At 40.3% G+C, this 23,041-nt stretch overlaps 1 protein-coding gene across 1 annotated transcript in view; it reads right to left on the bottom strand.

The window, feature by feature from the left end:
• Positions 1-23,041, bottom strand: part of SLC9A4 (solute carrier family 9 member A4) — a 66,716-nt gene that overhangs the window by 4,834 nt on the left and 38,841 nt on the right. Inside the window, exons 5-11 of the mRNA XM_008064777.1 lie at positions 21,742-21,944; positions 21,097-21,183; positions 16,860-16,930; positions 14,861-15,022; positions 9,120-9,216; positions 2,500-2,631; positions 1,657-1,744 (exon numbers count right to left, since the gene is read on the bottom strand). Coding sequence (XP_008062968.1) covers positions 1,657-1,744; positions 2,500-2,631; positions 9,120-9,216; positions 14,861-15,022; positions 16,860-16,930; positions 21,097-21,183; positions 21,742-21,944 — 840 coding nt within the window. The remainder of the gene's footprint in view (positions 1-1,656; positions 1,745-2,499; positions 2,632-9,119; positions 9,217-14,860; positions 15,023-16,859; positions 16,931-21,096; positions 21,184-21,741; positions 21,945-23,041) is intronic.

Raw genomic sequence — 23,041 nt, 5'->3', positions numbered from 1 at the left:
ATTTAAATACATGTAATTTTTGACCTCAAAATTTTTCCTCCAGAAGAATATGCTAAGGGACTAATTGGATATTTATGCAAAAATCAATCACAAGTGATCCGGGGTGCTTATTAGACATCATTGCTTATATTTATTAAAATTGGAAAGTACTTTAAGGATTTATGAATTATGAATTAACTAAATAAGCTATGATGAGTCTATATAATTATTATTCAGTCATTAAAATGAGTATTAGACTCAAATCTATTAAAATAGAAATCTGTCTACAACTATTGTTGAGTGAACAAGGCAATTTATAAAATTGCAAAACAATGGCTATACTTTGATCTTTATGTATAATATAATACCATATTTTGTGACTCTGGAGAGAGTCAGGCATGGGTTGTGAAGGAGAAGTCAAAAGAGTGTAGAAAGAACAGAAGGACACTCACCAAAAATGTTCCATGGTGATTACACCTGAGTGTTTGAGGCTTAAGAGCTTCTAACTTTCTTTTTTATGCTTTTCTCAGCTGATTGATTTTGATTTTTCATCGAGTATGTTTTTAAATCCATAAAATGTTTCATTTCAAAGAATGATTACATTTACTTTTAAGATACTTAATTCTAAAATCCTATGTGCTTAGTTTATTTGAATTTCCGATGTGTTTTTAAGGCTTAAAAAATTGAAAAATCAAAATAGACAACATGGCATATTACACATATTATACGTCACCTTTTGCTAGTAGAAAATCATTTTATACACATATTTTTAAGATAGCAACAGCTTTTATTAGAATAAGCAGTTTCAATAATCGCAAGAATTCCACTTGAGAATAAATATTAAATGGGAAATATTTCATAAGTAAATTTGATTAAATCAGTTTAATTTCATTCTGTAAAATTTAACCAACTTTGGAGAATTCAGCTCATATTTAAACAGTGAGTAAGTACCACAACTTCAATGAAGGGCTTTTTAATATTTCTTTAAGATAGAGGTAACCAATTATGACCCCGGACTGTGTCCTGCCTGCTGCCTCTTTTTGCCTGGCCTATGACATGTAAATGGCAGGTGCATTTTTAAATGGCTGAAAAAATCAAAAGAATACAATATTTGTGGCCAGGCATTGTGTCTCATGCCTGTAATCCCAGCACTTTGGGAAACCAAAGTAAGAGTATCTCGAGTCTGGGTGTTCAAGGCCAGCCTGGGCAACATATCAAGATCTAGTCTACACACACACACACACACACACACACACACACACACACACACACACACACACAAACTAGCTGGGCATGATGGTGTGTTCCTGTAGTTTCAGCTACTTGAGAGGCTGAGGTGGAAGAATCACATAAGGTAATCAAGGCTGCAGTGAACCATGATCATGCCTCTGTGCTGTGATCATGCCACGGCATTCCAGCCTAGGTGACAGAGAGAGATCCTGACTCAAAAAAATGCATATAGTATTTTGTGATAAGTAGAAATTATATGAAATTCATATTTCAGCATCCATAAATAATTCTCGGAATTTCATCTACCATAGAAATTTTCTTCTTCTTTGTGTCATGTAAGTAACCTACATAACGTTCTTGATTCTGCCTCTTGGCTGACAAATGCTCAAATGTTTACCATCTGACTCTTACAGAAAAAGTTCCAGAGCAGCCAAGCACACAGCTCACCTATGAAGTCAGAAGCCTGTATTTCTCTTCTTGCGGGCTGAGGGTGGCTGGAGGGAAAGGAGAGGTAGCGGATGTTTTTGGTGCCAGCCTGTGGATAGCAAGTAGAAATAAAAAGCAGAATGAGCTACTGCCATTAAGAGCTTCACGTGAGAAATAAAGTGAAGAACACAGACCTGTCCTGCGGCATTGTGTTTGGATTTCTGCCTTTCGTTTTCTGTTCTTTTCAAGAAAGCAAAACACTTTACAGTATTTCCTATCCCTCTCATGAAAAAATGGACCGTTATCAACCTGTCAAAGTCACTCCCACAGCCCCACTGAGCCTGGGGTTGAGATGAGGGTCTGCTTCTGGGTCAGGCTCCATCCAGAAGTCCCAGTAAGATTAGTCTGAAATGGCCTCACCTGGGAAGAGTTCAGGTGCACTGTGCAGGATGTGAAGGTGAGGCCCAAGTGTCTTAAAAAGAACAAAACCCTCCCTAGACCTTCCAGGGAAAGAAATCAGTCTCCCAGGGCCAAGGGCCTGGCCCACCCAGACCCCGTGACATCTTCAGTACCTGGTCACTGTGGGGCGTGGCTTTGGAATCACAACCTAGCAGGTGTGTTGCAGTCTCTGGCCCACCCTGGGGGGCAGCTCCCCTCGGGTCCCTAAGAATCTAAACCCAGAGAGGGAGGTGGCCTTGGTGTCCTGCACTCTCTTGCTTTTGTGTCTCTCTGGCAATAAGGTGTGGGTTTATTTGTTTAAATATTGATGAAATTCACTAATTCACTTGAAGGGACAGGCGCAGTTACCAGGTGACAAACACCTGCAGATTGAAGAAATGTCCCGGTCCACGGTCCCCAGCGTACCTGTATTCCCCAGGGCAGGCTGTAGCCTTTTCTCATGCTCTCCCTTAAGGTGTTCTGACGGCGGATGAGAATCTCCTTAGCCTGCTTCTCACCTGTCCGGGGCTTAAGGTTGTATTTGTTGTAGGACAGTGTCTGCAGAGAGAAAAGAATGTCAAATACACAAGGACTTCTCCAGCACAACTGTCAGTCCCAGGCAGCCATGCAAACACCGGGAACCTAGGATGAATAGATCAGGCAGGCACCGTGAATTCTTGCCTTATTTGAAGTCAATCAAGCCTCAGCCCCAAGAAGAAAAATCTGTGACCCCAGGTCACTGCTCTCAGGGCAGAGCTGTGACTGGAGTCTGTGCCTTCTGCTATTGTTCTTGCAAGGGTCACCTCTAAAGTACCCCCAGATTTTGCATGCCCTGTACACATGCTTCCTTTCCCAAGTTGTATTTTTTATGCCCAGACTGGGCATTTGGATTTGATGAGGCAGAGAAATATCAAGGCTACTTTGAGAATTCCCACAGGACTGCTGTTTTTGAATTGTGTTAATTAACAATGCACACGCACACACACAAAAGGCCGGTTTCTATCATCATTCTCATCCATTCAGAATGGGAGAGGTCTTTTAACCAAAGTAGTAGGGAGAACATGACCTCAGATAAAAAACAGTCCTTTCAATTGAATCAGTTTAGCTTTATGAAAACTATCTTCCTAACCTGAGGTCTGTGAAAACTTGTCATGGACTGTAAGCCAACATCAGTCCATCCTCAGATAGGCATTTGCAAAATGCTCAGCTGGAATTTTCTTTCCCCCCTTGTTGCTCATTCGAGGTTCACCAGTGAATGCCTGATTTGCCCAGAGTCAGTAGGTGACAAGCTGCGCGCTGATGAACCGCTGTCTAACAAGATAATAGAATCTGGACTACAGGCGCTATCCTTCCCGCTTAGTGGATGCTTTGATGAGGACAGTCAGCTCAACTGCAGTAGAGCAAATGTTCTGTGTGTCAGGTGCTGTGGCAGACACAGGATTGCAAAGTGAATAAATTAAAATTCTGGTCTTCAAAAGGCTTACAGTCTCCTAGGAGAGCCAAACAAATAAGGATACAATGTTATGTGCTCGGGTAAGTGATAAGGCACTGGGGTCCCCAGGGAGCTGCAGAGGACAGGCGAAGGACACTCCTCCCTGTCTTGGATGGGAAAGGCTTATTGCGCTGAGTTGAGTCTTGCAAGATGAGAGACACTAATCTGGGAACAAGTTGCAGGAAGAGGGAACACATGAACTGTTAACCAACTTGGGGGGGTCTGCAAAAGAGCGGGGAGTGGGCTTGTTATCCCAGGAGAATAAAGCACTTTATTCAAAGTGTGGGAGAGGTCTGAGAGACAGGAATGGCAGGGGAAGCTGGGCCAGGTCACGGACAACCTACCAAGGAGTGGAGGCTTCGTCCTCCAGGTCAGATGTCTCTTAGGTGAGTGCACACACACCAGGGGATGCCACGAGATGACCCACAGGATGAGAAAGGAGAATCCTAATACTTCTATTTCTACTGATTTCTATCCCAAAGCTTCAAAACAGATTAAACTTTATTAGTACTTAATGTACGGATTTGCAGTGGGCCCTCACTTAGTCCGTACAAGAGATGGTCATTCAAGGAGGGATTGACAATAGTGTCATCACTGGTCTTGCTGGCCTTCAGTTTCTTCGTATTTTTTTAGTGTATATACATCCAGTTAAATAAATTTGTGGTTTTCATCATCTGCCAAGTAAACAAATCCTCACAAAATAGACAGTTGGCTAAGAACAGTACCATTAAAAAGGCATGCGTCGAAGGCCAAGGGACAATAAGGAAAGAATAAACCTGACTTTCTTTTTTTTCCTAATAGGAACTTTTCATCACCCCCTTTAGACAAATTAACTGATATGACAATAATTTGCCCCCCAAAATGAATTTTGAAAACAGTTTTAAATACGGATTTTTTTTTTGGAGTCAGAGTCTCACTCCATCGCCCAGGCTAGAAGGAAGTGGCACCCTCATGGTCATCCCAGCATCAATCCTCTGGGCTCTGGCAAACCTTCTGCCTAAGCCTTCCAAGTAGCCGGAACTACAGGCATGCGTTACCACACCCGGCTAATTTTTGATTTATTGTGGAGACAAAGTCTTGCCAGTTGCCTAGGATGGTCTCCAACCCGTGGGCTCAGGCAACCCACCCGCCTCGGCCTCCCAAAGTGCTGGGATGACAGTCTGAGCCACCAAGCCCGGACTGGACATTTTTGTTTTGAATTGGGATCTCACTTTGTTGTCCAGGCTAGAGAGAAGTGGCACGATCATGGCTCACTGCATCCTCAACCTCCTGGACTCAGGTAATCCTTCTACCTCAGTCTCCCCTCGGCAGTTCCCTTTGCTAAGACTACAGGATCACAGTACTACACCTGATTAATTTTTAAAATTGTTTGTAAAGACAAAGTCTCACTATGATGCCTAGGCTGGTCTTAAACTCCTGGACTCAAGCAATCCTCCTTCCTTGGCATTCCAAAGTGCTGGGATTACAGGAGTGAACCACCACGCCCAGCCCGAAATACAGATTTTTATCTATTGCCATTAACAATAGACCTCAATCTAAGTGCATTTCATACAGTGAAATATCTAAAAATGATATTACTAATATGACACTATCATAAAATATTTAACAATTAAGAATAAAAAATACAGAGTCAAAATTCTACAATTTTTCATAAATGGTAAAGACATGCAAAACTGAATTCTGTGTGTGTGTGTGTGTGTGTATGTGTGTGTGTACAACTATGTGTGTGTGTGACTATGTGTATGTGAGTGTTTGTGTATATATATATATATATTGCTAGTATGAATTTCCTACACCTAGACTTGAGGATGTCTGTACTTTAAGGAACACTTGGGCGTTTGGTCTTCTGTTTCACCACACATCCCGTAACCCACTTGCTTCTCTATTTTTGCTGCCTTCAGGGAGCATAGATGGTTTTATGCATAACATATGTGCAAGTTTCTTCCCTCTCCTTCCTCTATTTCTGCCCTTTAGCGGAAGAGTTGGTGATTGATTAAAACTCATTATTTCCCATTGAAACTTGAACTTTGTCTTATTTAGTGCAGTATTCCCGATTTCTGGCACATTCTAGATGTTCATTAACTAATTGCTGAAGGGAACTTCCATTAAATATTGTTTTCCTCCTTTGAAAGTATGCGAAATTCTGAGAGAGATCTGACCATTTAGACCACCCCAGGAACTACCCATCAATCTGTGACCTATCCAGGAAGTCTGGGCTGAGGTCAATTTCTTCTTTTGTAAGTTTAGAAGAGGCGTTTCTTACTCTCCATTCTCACTTTGTTTCAGAAAGCCTCCTCTGTGGTTGCCCCACTGGGAATGTCCAGAGGCTAGTCCCTCAACCTCTCAGCCCATGAAGATTTTGTTCTGGGTGTGCTGAGGGGAGGGACTTCAAACAGGAGTGGGTGCAACAGACACAGCACGGTCAGCTCAGTTTGGGATCAACTGTGTATTAGGATCCTCCCAGAGTCAAACTCTGCCCTCATCCTGGCCCAGAAGTGACTCCTGACACCCCAGATAGCCTCTTCCAAATCGTAGACACTTGAGAAATGCCCCAATCGCCAAGCCTTCACTTATCACATGGGCTGGAGAACCCAGCTAGCTGATGCACACTCCTTGAAACATTCCTCAAAAATACAGATTGTCCACCAGAAAGAGGGTGTATGTATGAGCTGCATTTTCAGAATGATTTTTCCTTCAAGAGAGCAAGAGGACCATGGTTGAAGAGAGGAGTCTCATGGCCTTTGTAAACATGGGTTAGAAAAGGAAGATGGGAGGGGTAGGGTTGATGACTTTCACTCTCAAATTCACTAAAGTCAAGGCAAAAAGCCACCTCATAGGCTAGCGGGCGCCATCTGTTTAAGAATGATGTTCTCTCCACTTGACTTCCATGATGCTCAGTAATAAACCCTGTCCATGAAAGGAGGACTATGTGCTTAAAATAAAGGGCAACAGGAAAGTGGAATGTAGCATAGCTTAAGTCAAACTCTGGAGGGCAGACTACCTAGGACATTGACAGAAAGAGAAGAAACGAGGCCATCTAGAAACTTACATCCATAGGAGAAAAGGGGACGAGCAGTTGAACTTACTTTAGGTGGATGAAGTCCCAGGAGATCCATCTTCTTTTCTGGACTTTTCCTGAAATTTGACCTTTATCAACATAGGGAAAAGACTGAGAACCAGGTACCCCTTTGGTCCTGGTCCTCACTAAGCTAGCCATTCTTCGAACCAGGAAGCTCTTATCTATGTATCTAAGGAAGGATGTGATAACCTTACTGAAACAGTTTCACTTGGAATGATTTGAAAGCTGTGGGATTTATTCTAAGCATGCGGAAAAGCTGGTGCGGAGTTTTCCAATGACATGTGCCACTTAATCAGTGGCCTTTCTGAAGCAGGAAGCCACAAGCATCATTTCACTCTCTTATTTATTGATTTATATTAAAACGTTCACTTTCACTAAATAAAATGAGCCTGGCAGCATGCAAAGAACACTGGGTAGGTGGACGAAACACCGGTGTTCTCAACTTGGATTTGTTTTGTGACCTTGATCAAGTCAGATAACCAACTTTGCTAATGTCAACATCTTCTACTTGAAAATGAGGAGCTTTACTGGGGAGAGGAGAAGCTATTCAGTAAATGGTGCTGGGAAAACTGACTGACCACATGCAGAAGAATGAAACAGGACCCCTATCTATCACCACACACAAAAATCAACTCTAAATGAATCGAAGACCTAAATGTAAAACCTCAAACTATAAGAATTTTAGAAAGCGCAGGAGCCATCCGTATGGAAATCAGAACAAGCAACCAATTCTTGATCATAACTCCAAAAGCATATGACATAAAAGATCAGATAGACAAGTAGAACCTCATCAAACTGAAAAGCTTTTGCAAAGCAGAAGAAGCCATCAAGAGAGTGGAGAGAGAGCCCACAGAATGGGAAAAAAATATTTAACTGTATATATGACAAAGGCCTAACATCCAGGATCCACAAGGAACACAAACATGCTGAAAGGAAAAAAACAAACAGCCCTATTTAAAAAGTGGGCAAAAGTTATGAATAGACACTTCTCAAAAGAAGACATTCCAACAGCCAACAGATACACAAAAAAATGCCCAGCCTCACTAATTGTCAGAGAAATACAAATCAAAACCACACTGAGAGACTACCTAACTCCAGTAAGAATGGCCATCGTTAAATCAAAAAGCAACAGATGCTGGCAAGTGTGCAGAGAAAAGGAAAAACTTCTACACTGTTGACGGGGATGCAAACCAGTGCAACCTCTATGGAAAACAGTGTGGCGATTTTTAAAAGATCTAGAAATTGACCTCTCATATGACCCAGCAATCCCCCTCCTGGGTATATACCCAGAGGAATTCACATGATTCTTCAAAAATGACACTCTTGCACACATGTTTATTGCAGCACTCTTCACAATAGCAAAAACATGTAACCCAACCATGCTGCCCATCAAAAGTGGACTGGATTTTTAAAATGTGGCATATATACACAATGGATTATTACTCAGCCATAAGGAAGAACAAAATTATAGACTTTGCAGCAACTTGGATAGATTTAGTCTATCATACTCAGTGATCTATCACAGAAACAGAGAACTGAATACCACATGTTCTCACTCATAAGTGGGGCCTGAACAAGGATCACACTGCCAGGAAAGGGTAGGGGCACATAACATCACTAAGGGTTCCTGATCCTAAAACAGGGGAATTGAGGACCAGTGGGAGCCCCACACTTTACCTGTACGTAAACCACTTATGTATCTAATCCTGATTTGTACCCCACATCCTTAGAATGAAATAAAAAGGGGAAAAAAGAAAATGAGCTTTGAGCAGATGATTTTGTTTTTGTCCCATTGAGACTATGATCTGTGACATAGTCACAAAAACAAAGGCGCGCACAATAAATTCATTTATAATCATACCCCCAAATTAGGGTAAATAATCAAATCCTCGAACTTGAAAGCAAGATGAAATATCATTCGACTAAGTTAAGGTTTCAGAAGGCTTCATCCATTGCTCCCAGCAACGTTCTTGGTAAGCACTTTGGACCAGATGCCAATGACTAGTGTAGATTCCATATCTATTTCCAAAATTGATCAAGAAAATGTCCCCTTTTATTCGAGCTTTCAGTATCATGGTTTAGATATTCTAACCTAAACTATCTCAGTTTTCTTGTCTTTATTATAGTCATGCAGTTGAGACAACTCCACCGCGATCAGCATCCCGGGCCATCTTTGTTCCCTGGTGTGGGGGATGAGTTTCTCTGCAGAAAGCCCAGCTGGTTCAGGACAGCATCAGCCCGCAGGGCTAGGGCAGCCTGCCCCCTAGAGACGGGAACTGGAATTGCAGTTCTTTTTCTGCCACAGGTGCCAATTTTGCAGAATTAGGACAATTAACTTTCTGTTCTCCAAGAAAAGCAGAGAGAAAATGCTCAGCAAAAGGCTGCTTTAGAGAGGAAAACGTGGACAAGGGAAGATTTCCGAAGGACTGTTTCCAAGGACAGGCAATAGAGACAACACAGGCAGCTTATACACACCCTTTGTCGAACTTGATACATGTTGTGTGTCAGAATGTCCTTCATGGACTCCACATCTTCAGGGGAAAGCCTTTTGATTCTCTGCATCCGCTGGGCTCTGGAAACGTCAGTGGAAAAGAGTCAAGCATTATTCTTCTGTCTTAGCAAGAGGTGCCACAAAATATCGATGGACTTTGCCCTGACCTGGTGGGGACCTTAGGTTCCACAACCCTGTTTTGGCATCATTTTTCCTTTTGTTTTAGTGAGTTGATTTGAAATGTCAGAACATGTGTCTTGACTTCAAGTTTTGAAAATATTGTTCCTTTGCCTACAGTTTTTATGTGGTAATTGTTCGAACTTAATTTTTAACAGCGGTTTAAGGTATTGAAAATCAAGTTGATTTTTTCCCCTTCAAATCTGTTCATTGATATGTTTGTAAACTACAATGGAAATAAACTATTAGGACATTATGACATACAATGAAACCCAAATATTTTACTGTTAAATGCAACAGAAATAAATTACTCAAATTCTAGCACTTTGCTAGTTGTGTACCTATCTATCCCATTGAGAACGCGTGACAGAGAGTTAACGGGCCAACACCATTTGTACACTGATCTAACAGAATATTAAAATTGCATTTATATTGAAATTGTACCTTTAGGGTTTTTATCTTGGGCTAAGGAATGGTCTAAGAACCTAGGATCACATTTTATAAGGGCAATTAGGCCATTTATGCCAAGACAGTCAGTCAACTCTGAGACATTGGGAGCCGTAACCTCCTCCCACCTCTGGAAGGGTTCAAAAACCAGGTTATGCATGCCCAGGTTAGCAGTCAACGCACAATTGCTCTCTGGGAATTTCAAAGCCATGACGTTGCTATGGAAGAATTCTCATGTGACAAATATATTTGATTATAATTTAGTGGCAATAATTTTTAAGACCTTTTAGCTCCATAAGTAAGATATATTCACTATAGAGCATAAGAACAAAAACTAGAGGACTAAAGAAAAAACCCTCCTAAGACTAGCACCTTCCTCAACATCTTGGTATAAACCTTAAGGGGGATTTCTGTTTGTTTGTTCTAGCTATGGCTCTTTTGACTGTGTAAGGCCGCTGAAATCTTTGATATCAGCTTGCATATGTGCTTAAGATAATTGATCGCAAAGATAAGCAATTATTGATTTCAAATGAGCTAACTGTTATGTGTTTTTCCAAACATTAATAGCACTGCAGCCAGAAATAGCAAGGGTGTGTTGAAAGCTATGTATAGTTAAAAGATTTTAAGGGACTTGGATACTGAATATCACAGTGTGCCTGGATTTTGTTTAGCAGGGCTATCGGTAGACTGACTGATGCCCTTTATACAAACTGACTGAAATCAGAGTTCAGAGTTTCCATATCTTAGAGCTGCAAATGTCAAACGTGTTGATATTCAGTTACCCCCCACTGGGATCTAAACATTATTATCAGGGCATTTTAGCCTAAGAGTTTCAATGTCCTTCAAATAAAATTTATTCTGATTTAGATAAGCCCACGTACTCCCATAATCTGAACACATTCCTTTAATATGGTGAGTGCAATGTATTGCTAAGCAGAAACAACAGCTGGTCAAATAGTTCCATTCTCTGTGTTTACATTAAAACAACCAAATAGGAGGGAAAAAACATTGACAAAGGAAATGGTAAAGTTAAACTTGATATAGCAGCAGATCTAACCTGGCATTCCTCGTCCCCCCGTTTATAATTGACTGCTTTGGGGAGGATCGGACTTAATTAAAGTCCATTCAGGCTCTGGCTGAAATGAAGACTACAGGTATCTCAAAGGCATAGCCTCTCACCAAGTTACAGTGAGAATCTGCAGCTAAAAATTCTATAGATGCATGACTAATCGAGGCAAGGTGATACCTGGAGTTTTCTTCATGCCTCTTCATTAGCAAAATCATCTCTGAAACACTCATATCACAAGCACATGAAAGATACACCCGTTAAAAATACCAAATGGGTAATCAGAGGGGTCAAACTATAAACTGAGAGACTCTTGACACTGAAACATCCATTCATTATCCAGAAAGGAAATTTCTGTCACCTTTAATAAAAATTCTGTGGTAATTTCATGGCTGCTAAAATCAAACTGGGAAAATCTAAATCTAACTGTATTCAAATAAAAGTTTCATATTTCTTATAACTCCATGTGTTTTTATTGACATATCATAGACGTACATATCAGGAGAGTATTTGTGACAATTTGATACATTCATGTGATCACATCAGAATAATTATGATATCCATCACCTTAAATATTTATCTTTTCTTTACCCTAAGAACATTTTAATGATTGTCTTCTGGCTATTTTGAAATGAATAATTGACTAATGTTAATTACAGTCATGCTAACTGTGCTATCGAACACCACGTCTTATTTCTTCTAAGTGTATATTTGTACCCACTAATCAATTTCTCTTTATCTTATCCCCCCACTCTTTGTCAGATCTATAATCATGCAAAAAGGGGCTTCAATTCTATCATAAAATCAAGTAGATGCTATATTCATGCCATAGTATGAATTAAGAGAGACTCAATATTACACTCTGATTCATTGAGAAGAATCTATCTTATTTAAACAGCTTAGATGTGCAATCCATAGGAAGAGGATGTTCAGATTACTGGAAGATTTGCCCATGGTGCACCTCGTGGTACCCACCAGCTGCCCTGTGTGTACAATTGCCTTGCATCTTTTTACAGAGGTCACTAGGGTGACCAGCGTTGGAATGAGTGATAAGTAGCTGCGAAGACAGCCCTGTTACCCAAAATACAACATTTCATTATAGAAGTGAAACATGACATCAGACTGGCCATCCTAAAATCTTCCTTGTGAGAATACAGAAATTCAAATTGAAACCTGTCAATGTGTGATCAATTAAAAAAATTCTTAAAGTACGATGAAGTCACTTTGCTTTCTTAAAAATAAATGGCATGTTAAAAATTATTTAGGAGTTTTCAAATGTAATACTTTGAGGTTGTACAGTTGTTTGTTATGCCTATACATTTAAAATGTTGGATGTATCTTTAATATTAATAAAAAATTTTAAAGCCTCCACACTTTCAATCACCTCGAACCTTTATCCTCTGATAATTTCTAACAGTTTACCACTCATTGGTGAGACAAACTGCTTCATATTTGAAATAATAATCAAGGCATATATTCTACTCATTACATAGAGTTGTTTTGAGGTTTACATAAGATAATGTAAATAAAAACAATGGAATTCCACAAAAATCAGTATCATCTTAGCTGTGCTATAAACAACTGTGGTGGTTGCTTTCTCCTGAAGATCACAGAATTTGAAAATCTAAACCTTTTGTAGAACAATTACTTAAACTTCTAAAGAAAAGAAATATATGTGTATTTTGCTGTTATCATCTCATACAGAATAATAAAAAGCGAGCTGGGTACACACTTCTTTTTCCTATTATTGTATGAAGGTTTGTTTTTTAAGAAATTCACTGCTTTGATCTTAGGAGAGGAATTCCTTTTTGCTTGACATCCTACAGATTTCTGATGAGATCAAATACATGCAATTTAAACACTAAACTTGCATTAAATATTAGCTTTAAAAAACTCCTCTCCCAACTCAGTCAGCCAACTAGTTTGGGGTATAGGAGGAAAAAAAATTAGCTTACCTATAAGAATCTCTTATTACCAATCTTAATTAAATGTCTAAAGAAATAATTGACTCAACCGGCAGGCCGCTTCCCAATAAAGCTAATGCAAAAATTGCTTTGAGGTCTGAAACTGGGGCAGTTGTTCATGGCTGATATAATGTAATACAGAGATTCAAAACATGTTTGACCACCTGATAGACTGATTCCCATTTGAGATAAACCACCCTGCATTCTCAGACCAAGTGCTCACACAACCAGTGAGCAAAGCAACCAAGGAAGTTTCTAATGGTCTAAACAGCCTGAAACTGCCCAGCCTCCTCCACTGCTGGAACTGGAATTCATTCTTCAGTGACCAGGTCAGATGTGCAGAGCCCAGACAAGGCTCACCCCTCGCAGACCTGCATACCTGGCATCCTTTACGATTATACGTTTGTGTGACTTTTTAACGAAGGTCACGACCCTCCTGGAGTAAGGTGACCAGGAGGGTAGGGCTTGTGTCTGCTTCCTAGTGCTTGGCACAGTCCAGGCATCTAACGGACAGGACTGGGTCTAAGGTACAAAATACGAGGCGTGCCAAGAAGCCCTGCAGCTAAGAGAAGTCCAATTTGAACACAATCCTTTTAGAAAATAAAGGTCAATGCAAAGGAATCCTTGATGAGTGAAATATCAACGTTTCAAATAGAAACAGGATCAGTATGCCTGACGTTTCTTTTTGTCTCAGGCTTTACTGTAGTCCAGTAGAATATTGCCAATATGTATTTGTTAGCACTCACCCATTTTAGTATCAGAAGTTTCCTTAAAGCCATGAAATGGGCGGCATCAAGCAAACAAACAACCCGCCGAAAGAATCTCACTGAGAAATAAGGCAGAAAGCTTTTTATTTACACCGAGATATCCTTAGGGACATGAGTTAAGATATCCCGGGCCATGTAAGAAAAGCAAGGGTGTTTCTGATTCATTAACAGGTAAGGGATGGAGGTGTTATCTGAGAAATAGCACGCAGGCAATAGTGATAATGTTATGGCTATCTATTCTTAGCTTTTCTCTCAACTTGCCTTTCGAATGTGAGGATGTAATTGAAGCTCATGATCAAGCGTCTTCACCTGCTGAAGATGACAGAACGGAGGGCGTCTGTGCTCCTTATTCTAAATGTGCGTTGTGAACAGTTTTCCCAATTCATAAACCATTCTTTGGTGGAAAACTAGGCATCTTTGAGAGGTGAATTAATTCTTTTGACATTGAATGGGCTCTTGTTAAGTGTCAGAGAGATGAAACAGCTTTTTTAAAACTTAACCAGCTCTGAGGACAATTGATTACTAGGTGCAGCCACAGACACACCACAGAATATCATCTTGCAATGGTGGGTTCGTATACTGGCACCACACATCCTCACCTCCATGAGATTTCCTATGGTAGTCCTCTGCTCCCCAGGGACCCAGGAGACTCCCTGCTCCTATTTCAAGCTGGCAGCACAAAGACTCAAGGAAAACCTCCCAAGCTCACATAAACTTTTGCCCCGGAGACGATTACAAATAGTCTTTCTCTTTAAATAGTCCACCAGCTACCACACGGCTTCCTACCATAACTCACTCCCAAAGCCAGATGAGCGCCTCAGAAAGCCAGCTTGTCTCTCACATCAAAGAGGAAGAGAAGTGACTTATGGGAAGAAACACGGTGGCAGGAAGGATAGAATTCCCTGAGTAGGGGTTAAAGAGCAGAGGTTTCTAGGCAGAAGGAAAACAGGAAAATCTTCTAAAATATGCATTTCTAAGAAGGCAACTTTTTCTAGAAAGGAATTTTCAGAAACAAGGCAACTTTTTCTAGAAAGTAATTTTCAGAGACAAGGCAACTTGGGCTAGAAAGTAATTTTCAGAAACAAGGCAACTTGGGCTAGAAAGTAATTTTCAGAAACAGGAGGAAACACGCTGAGCCTGGGCCAGACAATAAAAATGCCAAGACTCAGGTTACATTTTTCACGATTCCTTCCTTGCATTTCTGTCTCTTCACTCTTGGTGCTACCTTTAAGCGGAAGAACAAGTCAGTGCCCCTTGGAATTCTGACAGTGAACCGTCTGAGTCAAAGAGCAGATAGGACTTACTCATGGGGTACGGAGAAAGCTGTAGAGCTCAGTATCCCAGTCTCCACCATCTCAATAGCTTGTTTCATTTCCAGCTTCTTGTACAAAGAAACAATGCTTGATTTGGGCAGATTCTTTCGGATGAGAATTTTCCGTAAGTATCTATGATCAAACTTCTTGAACCTAAAAGATGAAAAACCAACATTTTAGAAGTCTCCCATCTCTGTGTGTGTCATGTAAGTATGCATTTTTCTTAAAACAAACTACTTACGACTTAACTTTATTCTGAAAAAAACATCAGGGCAGTGCCTAGAATTCATAGCATTTAAGCACATTTCTTAAAAATTCATGGTATTTATGCTTTTTTTTTTAAATAAAGGAAGAATGGCCTACTGGCCTGAATACATTGAAAATCAGCTACACAAAAGGAAGGGACAAGCTGCAATCAGGGCAAAAAGTGTGCCTAAGTGAGATGCAGGGGAGGCCCAGCCCAGCTCAGCTCCAATTGTAAGAGAAGAAATGAGAGGGCTGAGGCTTTTGAACAAGTGTTCCATTCTAATAGCTCATAACAGCAGCAGCTGCACTTACAGTAATACTGGCCTATTCAACCAGAACCCAATAAGTTTAAATGGCCCAGTAGTTACAGTAGTTTTGCCCCATTATGCTGCAGATCATTTTGAATCCTGCCAATTAAGGAGGAGTTAAAAAAAAAAAAACCCACATATGTCCCAACAGTCTGAATTGATGGAGACTCTGAATAGGCTAGACACTAATGGCCGCCGACTATTGTAAGGAACCTCTGGCTGACCCATTAGACGGATGCATGTGGTGCCTTTGGAGTCAGCCATTTGTTTGGAGTTGGAATTTTCAACACTTCCAATCATTTTACATTCAACGAGTAGTTTCTCTGCCTGCTTTGCTTTCTGGAGGGGAACATAACTTTCCAGGAGGCTGGCTTATAATCTGGTTGTTGTTTTCCTGGTCTGTGAGGTGAGTGGACTCTATCAGCGAAGTCCTGCTGGGATTCACAAGCTGACTTCCTGAGTTCTGTTATCTGTGCGTGGCTCAGATCAGGTCTCCCCTTGTTCCAAACGGGTCAGCTCTCAGTCTTCTAGTTTTCTGTTCTTCGTCATGAGAGTCTGGTTCCTGTTTATTTCTCAGCCCACTGTAATCGGCTCCCTAACTTTCACGCCTTCTCTTACTGAGCTTACCTTGACCTTGTCCTGTTCAACTCCAGTGGCTGCCACTGCCCTAACCTTTCTGGCTGAGTCCTGTCTCCTGACATGCTGGATGGTTCCTTTGTACCCTCGACAACCCTACTCACTCCTGTTTCCCTGCTAAATTTCTGACTTCTCAATCTTCTTCCACTCTTTCTTTTTCTTACCTGTACCACATGCATGAGAGCCTCTCAGAGTCCTGTCCGCAGTGAGCTTCCAGCTGCTCACTGACAAGTTACAATTTTAAATTGCCACAATCCTCCTCCTGAACTTTAGGCTAAACCCAGGGAAAGAATCCTCAAGAAGAGGGAGTTTGGTGTTTTTAAAGAATTATTATGTTGGAAAGATCTTTGAAGATCTTCCACTGTGGCCTCTCCCACAATGGAGGAATATCTTCCCATGATCCTTAATGAGCCAACAAATTCCCTTTTCAACCTCATGAAGCTGGTCATTCCACGCATGAGCTGCTCTTACCATGGGAAGCCTTGTCTTTGTTTTAAGCTCGTATCTGACTTTTCTCATTTCCACCCATCAGTTGTCCTGTTTCTCTCTGAAACGACTTAAACCTAAGTGTAAGCCTTCCTCCACCTGACTGCTCTCCATTTTCCTGGTCTGTGACTCATCCGGGCACATCCAGGACCTCCAATTGCTTCCTGTATACCATGACTCCCAGGTTCTTTATCTTCTTGGTCTCCTTACTCTGGATTCTTTCTCCTTTTACACCCAGTTTCCAATGAAACCTTTGGAAGTTCCCCACGCCCCAAATATTCTCTATTAGGAAATGAAATCCTTGGCCTCCTTACTTGTCTCTCACTTGGTAGTGGCTCCAGTGCCCACACACATCTTCAATTCCAGCCTTTAAGTGATCCATCAGCTGCCAAACAGACACAAGAAAATGAACGCTGGTGAAACACTAGCTCTGAAAGACACACAAGGACAGCCAAGACATTTGGGAAAACAAGGGAGGCTTTAATTTCCTGGAGCGTATCCGCTTTTCTATAGCTCTGTTCATGTAATAAGATGCCTTTCAGAGTCATTCAACTTAGTTTCATGATTTAAAGACTCTGCAGATAAGGTGCTTGTTAATTCACATCATTTGCAAGGAGAACGAGGCACCTGGCATTTACTTTGAATAATAACTTTCAAGAATTATCTAGGAAATTTCTCATTATTGACATAATATGGATACAAAGAATCACTATTAACTGTTACTTTTAATTTCATTGCAAGAGAAAAGGATACACCAGTATCCAAATCATACACCTTCTAAAGATATGACGTTTATGTATTATCATAACAGATTTTCTATTATGCTAACACATAAGAACAAAACATTTCTATTCCCTATTTGCATCTGGTCATTTGGTCTAAGTGTTTATATTTCACCATTTAAGCCAAATACATTTGTTTTATCCCAAATTGTTTACAGAAATTTAGGAAAAGATATAATCTTCCAAATAATTAAGAATTAATTGTCAGATATTTTAAATTAGAAATCATTGAAGTCTATACAGGCTTCTGAATTTTTTTGAAAAATAGATGACTTTTTTTTGCAAAATAGATGACTAACATAGTACTACTAAATTAATTGATTCCCTGTCTTCTGCCAATAATTACAAGTTTTTTGAGAAAAAAATGAGAAAGGAGTAAAATATCCAAGTTCTGTGGACTTAGGTATAATATATTAAAATTATAGATCAGAGAAGATAAAGATAGAGACAAAACTCCACAGTCAGGTTGAGGCATGCATTACATATTTTAAAGCAGTCGCTCTCTAGTCTCATCTGTTAAATATTTTCAAATGGCTTTGAATTTTTTTTAAAATCTGGATTTCCTGGAATTTAAATTACTTATGTTCCTCAGACTTTGAACATGAAATTCAAGGGCAGATTTTGGACGACTCTATCCATTTCTCCAGTATTAGAGCTGTAACCTCTCAGGGATAAAAGAAACCTAAAACTTATCAGGTTTGGTCACCCCTCAAAGCCTGACTCTTGCACACATCCACTTCACCTTTGAGGGTGGCAATTGAGACATACCTGTCAGAATGTTCTTCCATTAGCTAAGCTGAAGTCTCTCCTCCTATGCCTTTCATACATTAGTTCTCACTTCTGTTCCTTGAAGCCATACAGAATGGCATTTCTCTATCCACTGATAAGGTGATAGGTATTTAGCTTGATTCCACATGTTTGCAATTGTGAATTGTACTGTGATGAACGCACGGGTGCAGGTGTCTTTTTTATATAACGACCTCTTTTCCTTTGGGTCGATACCTAGCAGTGGGATTGCTGGACCAAATGGTAGATCTACTTTTAGTTCTTTGGGAAATCTCCATACCGATTTCCAATTAGAGAGGATGTACTAATTTACATTCCCACCAACAGTGTAAAAGCATTCTATCTTTTCTGCATTCTTGCCAGCATCTATTGTGGTATATATACCCTATGGAATACTACTCGGTTAACAAAAAAAAATAATGTTTTTTGCAACAACTTGAATGGAATCGGAGAATATCATCTTCAGTGAACTAACTGAGAAACAGACAATCAAACACTCCATGTTCTCGCTAAAAAGTGGGATTAAATCAAGGATCTGCAAAGACAGAGAATGGTATGAGGTACACTGGAGACTCGGAAGGGGGTTCAGGGAAAGGGGACAAAAGTCACCCATCAGGTGCAATGTGCACTAACGAGAGTGGTGGGCACATTTAAAAGCCAGACCAAAAACAATCTGTGCCCCCTAAAGTTATTGAAATAAAGAAAAAAAAAATAGAACGGTATTTCTTGAATATCATGTTGAGCTTAAACGACAGATGGAAACCATGTTCACCTTCATATTTGACTATCCCAGACTGAGATGCCACTAAATCATGTTTGCAGAAGTAGAGGCAATCTTTACTCCCTTCTCTATTAAGAGTTCAGAAAGAGCAGAGGACCTCATGTTCCAAGGGATAAGGACTTTAGAAAAGAGTAGGACAACTCTGAGTGTCAATCACTGTAATAGTCTTTTGAGGTATTTTAAGGTATCAATCTAGCTAGGCAAGTCCCCGGTTATTCCATCAAACACAACTCTGGATGTTGTTATACATGCATTTTGCAGACACAATTAGAGTCCACAATCAGTTGTCTTAAGCAAGGGAGATGGATGAGCCAAGATGATCTGGTGGCTCTGATTTAATCAGCTGAATGGCCTTAAAGAACAGAACTGAGCCGGGCACGGTGGCTCAAGCCTGTAATTCCAGCACTTTGGGAGGCCGAAGGGAAAGGATTGCCTGAGCCCACAGGTTCAAGACCAGCCTGTTCACCATGGTGCGACCTCATCTCTACAATAAATCAAAAAAATAGCCAGGTGTGGTAGTGTGTGCCTGTAGCTCTGGCTACTTGGTAGCCTGAGACAGAAGGATCGCCAGAGCCAAGCAGGTTGACACTGGGGTGGCTGTGAGTGTACCACTGCACTCCAGACTGGGAGACAGAAGGAGACTCCAACTCAAAAAAAAAAAAAAAAGAACAGAACTGAGTGTTTCCTGAAAAAATCTTACTTGTAGACAGTAGCTTTCACTCATGAATGAGAGTTTCAACATGCCCTTTTTGATGGCCTGCCCATAGATTTCAGACTTTCCTAGCCAACTTCCAGAATAGTTTAAATAAATTCTTTACAACAAATCTCTTCATATATATATACAATCTTCTATTGGTTCTGCTTCTCTTTTGAACTCTGATAGAAACACTGCCCAGCTCAGAGAGAGGACAAAATGAAAGAAGGCTGTCAGACCTCCACAATTCTACAAACAAGGAAGAAGCTGATAAAACTACTCACCTGCAAACTCATGCTATGTTTATAAAAAAGGAAGAATGATTCAGAGGGAGAAGTCAAGAACCCAGAGGGTGAAACAAAGAATTGCCGGATATTATTTCTAGGCCTTGAAACCGATAAAGCCTGCACTGGAAAACATTGAAATTTGCTTGGGATCAATGACTTTTTATTTTCTTCCATTTTACCCATTTTTTAAAGGGGTTGTCTGTAACTGTTATCGGATGATGGTTCTACCATATATTTTGGGAGCAGATAACTTGTTTCTGGAGTTTTACACATTCACAGATGCAGAGGAACTGTGTCTGAGATGGATTATCTGAGTCTCACCCAGAGTTAGGTGATTGAGATGGTGAGATTTGAAACTTTTTAACTGAAAAAATTTAGAAGGTATTTTGGATTTGGAATTGATGCTGTAGTGGACTGAAACTTTGGGGATGGAGGAATAGACAGAATGCATTTTGCATTTTGCATATGGAAGAGACGTGAGTCTTTGAGAGATAAAGGCCAGCTGTGGTAGGGAGAATAATGCTTCCTTCTCCCAGAGATGTCCGTGTCCTAATCCTCCAAACCTGTGAATATGTTAGTTTAGTTTAAAGGATATTTAAGGTAGCAGATGGAATTAAGACTGCTAACCAGCTTTACCTAAAATAGAGAGAATTTCCTGAATGATGCATGTGGCCCCACTGGGATCGTAAAATTTCTTCAATGTTGAAGAGACCATCAGAAGGGTCATTGTCTGAGTGATACAGTATGAGAAGGACAAATTGGACAGAGTTTTATTGTGGTGAATATTGTCATCATAGAGAAGACTTTTAGCATAATCTTTAGATTGTCCAATTTGTATGTCGTCTCATTGCCAGCTCTGAAGATGGAAGAAGTCATGGGCCAAAGGATGCAGACAGACTCTGAAAGCTAAGAGAGGCAAGGAAATATACTTTCTCTTAGAGCCTTCAGAAGGGAATGCAGCTCTGCAACACCTTGATCTTAGTCCAGGAAGGCTTGTGTCAAACTTCTGACCTCCAGAACCATAAGATAATACATCTGTATTGTTTTCAGCCACTCAGTTTATGGTAATCTCCTACAGCAGCAATAGGAAACTAGCAGACACCATTGTTGCATCTGAGGAGGAAAGAGACTGTAATTCTAGTCTTGCATATACACGTCTCATCAAAGGTACAAATAGAAACATCTTATTCAACTATTAATTATGACATAAAGTTAACTTACGCGCATATGAAGCTCTTCATTGATAGATTCTTTTTTATTGGTTTTTTTAACATCCAGGTACCTGACCAAGGGGCCAATTGTGATTCCCTAGGTCAGAAATAACAAAATAGAGTTTTATTGTGGTGAATATTGTCTTCATAGAGAAGACTATTAGCATAATCTTTAGATTGTCCAATTTGCATGTGTTTGTTTTGCATTAGCTTTTACGGGATAAATGTTCCAATGTTTACTTTAGTTCTTAATTATCTTAAACGCTGGGATAAAGTTGTCCACATTATAGTACAGGACTTTGACTTCATTCCTTAAAATAATACTTCATTAGTTTATTAAGAGTGAACTCCAGCTAAAAACTGGTGCTATCTAGGACTAATTGGAACCTCATTTTCAGAGATGCATGGTAGAGTAGCTACTATTCACCTGTTACCTAGAAATATTTTGATTAATGTGCTGTATTGATTTAAAGGGAAAATATTCTATAAGTTAAGGGATGACCACAAACATGATCTAGAAACATCTGGGAATTTCATTTGGGTATTGAACACAGATCTGAAAAATCAGATAAAGTGACTTCACTTGTATTTTACTAATTTAATACCCTGTCCTGAAAGAAACGACATATTTTAAATATGAAGAAAATCGACTCACCTGAATAAACACAGTAAAGTATATAACTACTAGAGTAGCAGTGACAAACATTTTCTTCCTAGGAAAAAGAGTCAGAGGAAGCAAAAATGCAAGTGAAAAACTTCCAGCTCCTCGGACACCACTGTAGAAAATTATGCACTGGTCCTTCATGGAGAAGGGGAAAGTCCGAAACTGGTTACTGACATAGAAGAGAATAAACACGCCTGGAAGGGGGGAAACACGTATTAGAGCAGAGTCTTGGGTGAACAGAGATTCAGTGCTGGTGAACTGAGGGGGTGTGCATGCACCCTCCAAATAAGGCATCCAAATCCCATCACAAACTCATGACTGTCTGCCCCAAGTAGAGTATCTTTTATGGCCTTCCACTTAGGGGCTAGTTATGAGACAGTGAATCAAGTTGGAATCTTCTCTGGTAGCTTCTTATTGTGAGTGTTGTGTGTGTTTAAAGGGATAAAATCTTGATTTTTTAAAAATGTGAGATATGTATTTTCTAACCCATATTCATAATGTTGGCTCTTCCTCCCTTCATTCCTTTATTTTTTTATTTGAGTTGGGTCTCACTTTTGTCACCCAGGCTGGAGCACAGTGGCACACTCACGGCCACCGCAGCCTCTACCTGCTGGGCTCAGGGAATCCTTCCACCTCAGCCTTCCAAGTAACTGGAAGTACAGGCGTGTGTCACCACGCCCGACTAATTTCGTGATTTATTGTAGAATTAAGGTCTTGCTATGGTGCCCAGCCTGGTCTCGAACCCGTGCGCTCAGGCCACCTTCTTGCCTTCACCTCCCAAAGTGCTGGGATTAGAGATGTGAGCCACTGCACCCTGCTTGGCTCTTCCTTGTGAAACTAGTCAAGGAAAAAATATTCTTGGGAGAATAAATGCATTCTTCTTATCTCCTATTTTTATTGGATACCCAGTGGAGGTCTGTAATTTAAAAGTGAGAAGAACAAACCTTCTCAGTGACTGGTCTCTACAGAGTGAGCAAATCCTTGCTGGTTGGCTTGGTTCTTCTTGAGGTTCAATATGAACAAGAAAGGAAGTTGGAAGTGTTGAAGGGTTGGGTGTTGTTTTTGCCAGTGAGCTTTATAAGCAGAAGGTGTAGGTTGGAAGATCTTGGTTAAAACAGATTTCTGCCGCACGGGTTTCCCATCCTCAGTGTCCCATACCACTTAGCTACCACCTTGGTGGAAAGTGTCCTTTCACTCAAGTTCGAATTAGCTACAGAAGAGACTTCACTTTAGGACAATAAAGCTCTCCAAATCCTCATGTACTTCTAGTCACACAGACTTCATGGCAAAC

This window comes from Carlito syrichta, unplaced genomic scaffold (genome assembly GCF_000164805.1).
Source record: "Carlito syrichta isolate Samal-C Ts95f unplaced genomic scaffold, Tarsius_syrichta-2.0.1 Scaffold308018, whole genome shotgun sequence".
Taxonomy (NCBI): domain Eukaryota; kingdom Metazoa; phylum Chordata; class Mammalia; order Primates; family Tarsiidae; genus Carlito; species Carlito syrichta.
This window is presented reverse-complemented; position numbering and strand designations above follow the sequence as displayed.